The 10,086-nt window shown below is 50.6% G+C and overlaps 1 protein-coding gene across 2 annotated transcripts in view; it reads left to right on the forward strand.

Moving 5' to 3' along the window:
• The window catches only part of cn112 (CN112 protein), a 34,901-nt gene extending 25,627 nt beyond the window's left edge, over positions 1 to 9,274 (forward strand). Inside the window, exons 3-4 of one of the 2 annotated variants that reach the window (XM_036962210.1) lie at positions 6,750 to 6,818; positions 8,891 to 9,274. In XM_036962210.1, coding sequence (XP_036818105.1) covers positions 6,750 to 6,818; positions 8,891 to 9,004 — 183 coding nt within the window. In that variant the 3' untranslated portion in view covers positions 9,005 to 9,274. 2 annotated transcript variants of the gene reach the window in all.
• Positions 9,275 to 10,086: the final 812 nt, after the last annotated feature.

The following is a 10,086-nucleotide window of genomic DNA, read 5'->3' on the forward strand; positions in this document are numbered from 1 at the left end:
GGTCTCCTCTCAAGGTTTCTTCCCTATCTCTAGAGTTGGTCTCCTCTCAGGGTTCCTTCCCTCCCTCTAGAGTTGGTCTCCCATCAAGGATCCTCCCCTTCCATCTAGAGTTGGTCTCCTCTCAGGATTCCTCCCATTTAGAGTTGGTCTCCTCTCAGGATTCCTCCCATCTAGAGTTGGTCTCCTCTCAGGATTCCTCCCATCTAGAGTTGGTCTCCTCTCAGGGTTTCTTCCCATCTAGAGTTGGTCTCCTCTCAGGGTTCCTTCCCACCTAGAGTTGGTCTCCTCTCAGGGTTCCTTCCCATCTAGAGTTGGTCTCCCATCAGGGTTCCTTCCCATCTAGAGTTGGTCTCCCATCAGGGTTCCTTCCCATCTAGAGTTGGTCTCCCATCAGGGTTCCTTCCCATCTAGAGTTGGTCTCCTCTCAGGGTTCCTTCCCTCCCCTCTAGAGTTGGTCTCCCATCAGGGTTCCTTCCCATCTAGAGTTGGTCTCCCATCAGGGTTCCTTCCCATCTAGAGTTGGTCTCCCATCAGGGTTCCTTCCATCTAGAGTTGGTCTCCTCTCAGGGTTCCTCCCATCTAGAGTTGGTCTCCTCTCAGGGTTCCTTCCCTCCCATCTAGAGTTGGTCTCCTCTCAGGGTTCCTCCCATCTAGAGTTGGTCTCCTCTCAAGGTTTCTTCCCTACCTCTAGAGTTGGTCTCCTCTCAGGGTTCCTTCCCATCTAGAGTTGGTCTCCTCTCAGGGTTCCTTCCCACCTAGAGTTGGTCTCCTCTCAGGGTTCCTCCCATCTAGAGTTGGTCTCCTCTCAGGGTTCCTCCCATCTAGAGTTGGTCTCCTCTCAAGGTTTCTTCCCTACCTCTAGAGTTGGTCTCCTCTCAGGGTTCCTTCCCATCTAGAGTTGGTCTCCTCTCAGGGTTCCTTCCCACCTAGAGTTGGTCTCCTCTCAGGGTTCCTTCCCATCTTGAGTTGGTCTCCTCTCAGGGTTCCTTCCCTCCCCTCTAGAGTTGGTCTCCCATCAGGGTTCCTTCTCATCTAGTGTTGGTCTCCCATCAGGGTTCCTTCTCATCTAGTGTTGGTCTCCCATCAGGGTTCCTTCCCATCTAGAGTTGGTCTCCTCTCAGGGTTCCTCCCATCTAGAGTTGGTCTCCCATCAGGGTTCCTTCCCTCCCCTCTAGAGTTGGTCTCCTCTCAGGGTTTCCCCCATCTAGAGTTGGTCTCCTCTCAGGGTTTCCCCCATCTAGAGTTGGTCTCCTCTCAGGGTTTCCCCCATCTAGAGTTGGTCTCCTCTCAGGGTTTCCCCCATCTAGAGTTGGTCTCCCCTCAGGGTTCCTTCCCTCCCCTCTAGAGTTGGTCTCCTCTCAGGGTTCCTTCCCATCTAGAGTTGTTCTCCTCTCAGGGTTCCTTCCCTCCCATCTAGAGTTGGTCTCCTCTCAGGGTTCCTTCCCATCTAGAGTTGTTCTCCTCTCAGGGTTCCTTCCCACCTAGAGTTGGTCTCCTCTCAGGGTTCCTTCCCTCCCATCTAGAGTTGTTCTCCTCTCAGGGTTCCTTCCCTCCCATCTAGAGTTGGTCTCCTCTCAGGGTTCCTCCCATCTAGAGTTGTTCTCCTCTCAGGGTTCCTTCCCTCCCATCTAGAGTTGGTCTCCTCTCAGGGTTCCTCCCATCTAGAGTTGGTCTCCTCTCAGGGTTCCTTCCCTCCCCTCTAGAGTTGGTCTCCCATCAGGGTTCCTTCCCATCTAGTGTTGGTCTCCCATCAGGGTTCCTTCCCATCTAGAGTTGGTCTCCTCTCAGGGTTCCTCCCATCTAGAGTTGGTCTCCTCTCAGGGTTCCTTCCCTCCCATCTAGAGTTGGTCTCCTCTCAGGGTTCCTTCCCTCCCATCTAGAGTTGGTCTCCTCTCAGGGTTCCTTCCCATCTAGAGTTGGTCTCCTCTCAGGGTTCCTTCCCATCTAGAGTTGGTCTCCTCTCAGGGTTTCTTCCCATCTAGAGTTGGTCTCCTCTCAGGGTTTCTTCCCATCTAGAGTTGGTCTCCTCTCAGGGTTCCTTCCCATCTAGAGTTGGTCTCCTCTCAGGGTTTCTTCCCTACCTCTAGAGTTGGTCTCCTCTCAGGGTTCCCTCCCATCTAGAGTTGGTCTCCTCTCAGGGTTCCCTCCCATCTAGAGTTGGTCTCCCATCAGGGTTCCTCCCTTCCCATCTAGAGTTGGTCTCCCATCAGGGTTCCTCCCCTCCCATCTAGAGTTGGTCTCCTCTCAGGGTTTCTTCCCTCTAGAGTTGGTCTCCTCTCAGGGTTTCTTCCCATCTAGAGTTGGTCTCCTCTCAGGGTTCCTTCCCATCTAGAGTTGGTCTCCTCTCAGGGTTCCTTCCCATCTAGAGTTGGTCTCCTCTCAGGGTTCCTTCCCTCTAGAGTTGGTCTCCTCTCAAGGTTTCTTCCCTACCTCTAGAGTTGGTCTCCTCTCAGGGTTCCTTCCCATCTAGAGTTGGTCTCCTCTCAGGGTTCCTCCCCACCTAGAGTTGGTCTCCTCTCAGGGTTCCTTCCCTCCCCTCTAGAGTTGGTCTCCCATCAGGGTTCCTTCCCATCTAGTGTTGGTCTCCCATCAGGGTTCCTTCCCATCTAGAGTTGGTCTCCTCTCAGGGTTTCTTCCCTACCTCTAGAGTTGGTCTCCTCTCAGGGTTCCCTCCCATCTAGAGTTGGTCTCCTCTCAGGGTTCCCTCCCATCTAGAGTTGGTCTCCCATCAGGGTTCCTCCCTTCCCATCTAGAGTTGGTCTCCCATCAGGGTTCCTCCCCTCCCATCTAGAGTTGGTCTCCCATCAGGGTTCCTCCCCTCCCATCTAGAGTTGGTCTCCTCTCAGGGTTTCTTCCCTCTAGAGTTGGTCTCCTCTCAGGGTTCCTCCCATCTAGAGTTGGTCTCCTCTCAGGGTTCCTTCCCTCCCATCTAGAGTTGGTCTCCTCTCAGGGTTCCTTCCCTCCCATCTAGAGTTGGTCTCCTCTCAGGGTTCCTTCCCTCCCATCTAGAGTTGGTCTCCTCTCAGGGTTCCTTCCCTCCCATCTAGAGTTGGTCTCCTCTCAGGGTTCCTTCCCATCTAGAGTTGGTCTCCTCTCAGGGTTCCTTCCCATCTAGAGTTGGTCTCCTCTCAGGGTTTCTTCCCATCTAGAGTTGGTCTCCTCTCAGGGTTTCTTCCCATCTAGAGTTGGTCTCCTCTCAGGGTTCCTTCCCATCTAGAGTTGGTCTCCTCTCAGGGTTTCTTCCCTACCTCTAGAGTTGGTCTCCTCTCAGGGTTCCCTCCCATCTAGAGTTGGTCTCCTCTCAGGGTTCCCTCCCATCTAGAGTTGGTCTCCTCTCAGGGTTTCCTCCCTTCCCATCTAGAGTTGGTCTCCCATCAGGGTTCCTCCCCTCCCATCTAGAGTTGGTCTCCTCTCAGGGTTCCTCCCATCTAGAGTTGGTCTCCTCTCAGGGTTCCTCCCATCTAGAGTTGGTCTCCTCTCAGGGTTCCTCCCATCTAGAGTTGGTCTCCTCTCAGGGTTCCTCCCATCTAGAGTTGGTCTCCTCTCAGGGTTCCTCCCATCTAGAGTTGGTCTCCTCTCAGGGTTCCTCCCATCTAGAGTTGGTCTCCTCTCAGGGTTCCTTCCCATCTAGAGTTGGTCTCCTCTCAGGGTTCCTTCCCATCTAGAGTTGGTCTCCTCTCAGGGTTCCTTCCCATCTAGAGTTGGTCTCCTCTCAGGGTTCCTTCCCTCTAGAGTTGGTCTCCTCTCAAGGTTTCTTCCCTACCTCTAGAGTTGGTCTCCTCTCGGGGTTCCTTCCCACCTAGAGTTGGTCTCCTCTCAAGGTTTCTTCCCTACCTCTAGAGTTGGTCTCCTCTCAGGGTTCCTTCCCTCCCCTCTAGAGTTGGTCTCCCATCAGGGTTCCTTCCCATCTAGTGTTGGTCTCCCATCAGGGTTCCTTCCCATCTAGAGTTGGTCTCCTCTCAGGGTTCCTTCCCTCCCATCTAGAGTTGGTCTCCTCTCAGGGTTCCTTCCCATCTAGAGTTGGTCTCCTCTCAGGGTTCCTTCCCATCTAGAGTTGGTCTCCTCTCAGGGTTCCTTCCCATCTAGAGTTGGTCTCCTCTCAGGGTTCCTTCCCATCTAGAGTTGGTCTCCTCTCAGGGTTTCTTCCCATCTAGAGTTGGTCTCCTCTCAGGGTTTCTTCCCATCTAGAGTTGGTCTCCTCTCAGGGTTCCTTCCCATCTAGAGTTGGTCTCCTCTCAGGGTTTCTTCCCTACCTCTAGAGTTGGTCTCCTCTCAGGGTTCCCTCCCATCTAGAGTTGGTCTCCTCTCAGGGTTTCTTCCCTCTAGAGTTGGTCTCCTCTCAGGGTTTCTTCCCTACCTCTAGAGTTGGTCTCCTCTCAGGGTTCCCTCCCATCTAGAGTTGGTCTCCTCTCAGGGTTTCTTCCCTCTAGAGTTGGTCTCCTCTCAGGGTTTCTTCCCTACCTCTAGAGTTGGTCTCCTCTCAGGGTTCCCTCCCATCTAGAGTTGGTCTCCTCTCAGGGTTTCTTCCCTCTAGAGTTGGTCTCCTCTCAGGGTTTCTTCACTACCTCTAGAGTTGGTCTCCTCTCAGGGTTCCCTCCCATCTAGAGTTGGTCTCCTCTCAGGGTTCCCTCCCATCTAGAGTTGGTCTCCCATCAGGGTTCCTCCCTTCCCATCTAGAGTTGGTCTCCCATCAGGGTTCCTCCCCTCCCATCTAGAGTTGGTCTCCTCTCAAGGTTTCTTCCCTATCTCTAGAGTTGGTCTCCTCTCAGGGTTCCTTCCCTCCCTCTAGAGTTGGTCTCCTCTCAGGGTTCCTTCCCTCCCCTCTAGAGTTGGTCTCCCATCAGGGTTCCTTCCCATCTAGAGTTGGTCTCCTCTCAGGGTTCCTTCCCATCTAGAGTTGGTCTCCTCTCAGGGTTCCTTCCCATCTAGAGTTGGTCTCCCATCAGGGTTCCTTCCCATCTAGAGTTGGTCTCCTCTCAGAGTTTCTTCCCTCTAGAGTTGGTCTCCTCTCAAGGTTTCTTCCCTATCTCTAGAGTTGGTCTCCTCTCAGGGTTCCTTCCCTCCCTCTAGAGTTGGTCTCCCATCAAGGATCCTCCCCTTCCATCTAGAGTTGGTCTCCTCTCAGGATTCCTCCCATTTAGAGTTGGTCTCCTCTCAGGATTCCTCCCATCTAGAGTTGGTCTCCTCTCAGGATTCCTCCCATCTAGAGTTGGTCTCCTCTCAGGGTTTCTTCCCATCTAGAGTTGGTCTCCTCTCAGGGTTTCTTCCCACCTAGAGTTGGTCTCCTCTCAGGGTTCCTTCCCACCTAGAGTTGGTCTCCTCTCAGGGTTCCTTCCCATCTAGAGTTGGTCTCCTCTCAGGGTTCCTTCCCATCTAGAGTTGGTCTCCTCTCAGGGTTTCTTCCCATCTAGAGTTGGTCTCCTCTCAGGGTTTCTTCCCATCTAGAGTTGGTCTCCTCTCAGGGTTCCCTACCTCTAGAGTTGGTCTCCTCTCAGGGTTCCCTCCCATCTAGAGTTGGTCTCCCCTCAGGGTTCCTTCCCTCCCATCTAGAGTTGGTCTCCCCTCAGGGTTCCTTCCCTCCCATCTAGAGTTGGTCTCCTCTCAGGGTTCCTTCCCATCTAGAGTTGGTCTCCTCTCAGGGTTCCTTCCCATCTAGAGTTGGTCTCCTCTCAAGGTTTCTTCCCATCTAGAGTTGGTCTCCCATCAGGGTTCCTCCCTTCCCATCTAGAGTTGGTCTCCCATCAGGGTTCCTCCCCTCCCATCTAGAGTTGGTCTCCTCTCAGGGTTCCTCCCATCTAGAGTTGGTCTCCTCTCAGGGTTCCTCCCCTCCCACCGCAGTCTGTTACACTACGCTCAGCCTTTTGGGGGTTTTAGTGTAATGTTTCGTTAAGTGCTCAGTGTCAAAGAGGTACACAAATTAAATTATTGGCTTTATTTCAAAATGATTGTAATACGCTACAGCTAAGAAAAGACAGAAAGCGACCTCTCCCAAGTCATCTGGCTTGGCTGGTAAGCTGGCTGTTTTACTCAACCTGGTGACATTTCTCCAAATTAAGCTGAATAATTGATCAGGGAAACAGGGCCATTTGTAATTGTGCCAACTCTCTGGGTAGAGAAGAGACAGGGGAAGAGGGGTGTAACTTCTGGCTGTGAATGAGTCAGCTTAGTGCTCATCTTTTCTACGCTGCCAGTTTTCTTCTCTCCGACTTGCCAGCTAGAAACTAGACTACCTCTGGCTTCTGTCATCATTTATACATTACAGAAATAATAGATGGAGAGAAGGGCATGGAGGGGTGGAGGGGGGGGGTGGGAGGAGGGAAGGGCATGAGGAGGGAAGGGGAGGTAGGAGGAGGGGGTGGAGAAGGGCATGAGGAGGGAAGAGGGTGAGGGAAGGGCAATGAGGAGGGGGAGGAGGGAAGGGCATGAGAAAGGGAAGGTGGGGGGAGGAGGAGGCTGTCTCATTTTGATTGTCAAGAGTTCTTCTCCCCCCCTTCCCTCCTCCTCCTCTTCCCCTTCCTCCCTCCCTCCTCCTCTCCCCCTTCCTCCCTCATGCCCCCCCCCCCCCCCCATTCAGTTGAGAGCTGTGATTTAGACCAGCTGTGTGTTTCAGAAAATGTACATGATCAAATATACAGTTTGTTCACCAGATCACAGTTCAGATCGGTGTGTCGGTCTGTGTGTGTGAATAAGGAGCTGCCTTGTGTGTGTGTGTGGCACAAACCATTCCTCTCTTCTTCTCTCTCCTCCAGCTGGATCCCACCCTAGAGGCCAAGGTGAACCCCCAGAAACAGTCTGTTATCCTGGAGGAGGAGTACCAGGTAGGTGTCTGATGGACGAGGGGAGTTGATCTGTGTTTGTACTGTAATGCTGTATTCTCTGATACCATCCTGGAAGACTCAAGGATATGACTCTTCCTTATCTTTAATCATTAAATATGTTATCTACTACACCCCCCCCCCCCCCCCCCCGGTGTTCTGTTATCTACTAAAACCTCCTCCCTGGTGTTCTGTTATCTACTAAAACCTCCTCCCCCTGGTGTTCTGTTATCTACTAAAACCTCCTCCCCCTGGTGTTCTGTTATCTACTAAAACCTCCTCCCCCTGGTGTTCTGTTATCTACTAAAACCTCCTCCTCCTGGTGTTCTGTTATCTACTAAAACCTCCCGGTGTTCTGTTATCTACTAAAACCTCCCGGTGTTCTGTTATCTACTAAAACCTCCCGGTGTTCTGTTATCTACTAAAACCTCCTCCCGGTGTTCTGTTATCTACTAAAACCTCCTCCTCCTGGTGTTCTGTTATCTACTAAAACCTCCCGGTGTTCTGTTATCTACTAAAACCTCCTGCCCCCTGGTGTTCTGTTATCTACTAAAACCTCCTCCCGGTGTTCTGTTATCTACTAAAACCTCCTCCTCCCTGGTGTTCTGTTATCTACTAAAACCTCCTGGTGTTCTGTTATCTACTAAAACCTCCTGGTGTTCTGTTATCTACTAAAACCTCCTGGTGTTCTGTTATCTACTAAAACCTCCTCCCGGTGTTCTGTTATCTACTAAAACCACCTCCTCCTGGTGTTCTGTTATCTACTAAAACCTCCCGGTGTTCTGTTATCTACTAAAACCTCCTCCCGGTGTTCTGTTATCTACTAAAACCTCCTCCTCCTGGTGTTCTGTTATCTACTAAAACCTCCCGGTGTTCTGTTATCTACTAAAACCTCCTGCCCCCTGGTGTTCTGTTATCTACTAAAACCTCCTCCCGGTGTTCTGTTATCTACTAAAACCTCCTCCTCCCTGGTGTTCTGTTATCTACTAAAACCTCCCGGTGTTCTGTTATCTACTAAAACCTCCTGCCCCCTGGTGTTCTGTTATCTACTAAAACCTCCTCCCGGTGTTCTGTTATCTACTAAAACCTCCTCCTCCCTGGTGTTCTGTTATCTACTAAAACCTCCCGGTGTTCTGTTATCTACTAAAACCTCCCGGTGTTCTGTTATCTACTAAAACCTCCCGGTGTTCTGTTATCTACTAAAACCACCTCCCGGTGTTCTGTTATCTACTAAAACCTCCTCCCGGTGTTCTGTTATCTACTAAAACCTCCCGGTGTTCTGTTATCTACTAAAACCTCCTCCCGGTGTTCTGTTATCTACTAAAACATCCTCCCTCCCTGGTGTTCTGTTATCTACTAAAAACCTCCCGGTGTTCTGTTATCTACTAAAACCTCCTCCCGGTGTTCTGTTATCTACTAAAACCTCCTCCTGGTGTTCTGTTATCTACTAAAAACCTCCTGCCCCCTGGTGTTCTGTTATCTACTAAAACCTCCTGGTGTTCTGTTATCTACTAAAACCTCCTCCCGGTGTTCTGTTATCTACTACACCCCCCCCCCCTGGTGTTCTGTTATCTACTAAAACCTCCTCCCGGTGTTCTGTTATCTACTAAAACCTCCCGGTGTTCTGTTATCTACTAAAACCTCCCGGTGTTCTGTTATCTACTAAAACCTCCCGGTGTTCTGTTATCTACTGAAACCACCTCCTGGTGTTCTGTTATCTACTAAAACCTCCTCCCTGGTGTTCTGTTATCTACTAAAACCTCCTCCCTGGTGTTCTGTTATCTACTAAAACCTCCTCCCTGGTGTTCTGTTATCTACTAAAACCTCCTGGTGTTCTGTTATCTACTAAAACCTCCCGGTGTTCTGTTATCTACTAAAACCTCCTCCTGGTGTTCTGTTATCTACTAAAACCTTCTCCTCCCTGGTGTTCTGTTATCTACTAAAACCTCCTCCTGGTGTGCTGTGGAGGTTTTCGTAAAACCTCCTCCTGGTGTTCAGTGTTGACCTGATCCTATCCCTGACGTGTAGAGTAAAGCCCCTAACCCTGTCCTGTTGTCTCTCTGTCCCAACAACAGAAGATGAAGGATATAAACCTGGAGGAGTGGAGGAACATCAGAGGTCCTCGTCCCTGGGAAGACTCCAAGGAATACCAAGAGCAGCAGCGCTCCAGACAGGGCAAGGCAGCGTGATGGAGATATGCCTCGGAATACCGCTGACCAGAGGCCCGTACGGTTTGCAACAGGATATACTGAGTGAGATGGGAAGACACAGGGCCAAGTTATCACCAAGGCCAATGGCTTGAGGAATGTAATATGTATTTATCGTCGTAACTCAAAGTAACGAAACCTTTGAGTCAATGAGAGTTTTGGAAATGGACAGTTGAATCTGTGATCCAATTGTATGTAAACAACAAATGTGCATGTCTTATATGTTATATAAAAAAATGTCATGTTTTGAAATACGAGTCTGTGTCCAATATGGCCACTAGGTGGCATAGTGGCTTGCCACTAGGTGGCATGTGCATTGGTACACATACCTGGTACATGCCTCGGCAATTGTCATGATGAGAAAATGAACCACTCGGCCTGTGTGGAGTGTTTAGAATATGAACCACTAGGCCTGTGTGGTTAGAAAATGAACCACTAGGCCTGTGTGGTTAGGATATGAACCACTAGGCCTGTGTGGTTAGAATATGAACCACTAGGCCTGTGTGGTTAGGATATGAACCACTAGGCCTGTGTGGTTAGGATATGAACCACTAGGCCTGTGTGGAGAGGTTAGAATATGAACCACTAGGCCTGTGTGGAGAGATTAGGATATGAACCGCTGGGCCTGTGTGGTTATGATATGAACCACTAGGCCTGTGTGGAGAGGTTAGAATATGAACCACTAGGCCTGTGTGGAGAGGTTATGATATGAACCACTAGGCCTGTGTGGTTATGATATGAACCACTAGGCCTGTGTGGAGAGGTTAGGATATGAACCACTAGGCCTGTGTGGAGAGGTTATGATATGAACCACTAGGCCTGTGTGGTTATGATATGAACCACTAGGCCTGTGTGGAGAGGTTAGGATATGAACCACTAGGTCTGTGTGGTTAGGATATGAACCACTAGGCCTGTGTGGTTAGGATATGAACCACTAGGCCTGTGTAGTTATGATATGAACCACTAGGCCTGTGTGGAGAGGTTAGGATATGAACCACTAGGCCTGTGTGGTTATGATATGAACCACTAGGCCTGTGTGGAGAGGTTAGGATATGAACCACTAG

The sequence above is a fragment of the Oncorhynchus mykiss genome, chromosome 25 (assembly GCF_013265735.2).
Source record: "Oncorhynchus mykiss isolate Arlee chromosome 25, USDA_OmykA_1.1, whole genome shotgun sequence".
In the NCBI taxonomy this organism is placed as follows: Eukaryota; Metazoa; Chordata; class Actinopteri; order Salmoniformes; family Salmonidae; genus Oncorhynchus; species Oncorhynchus mykiss.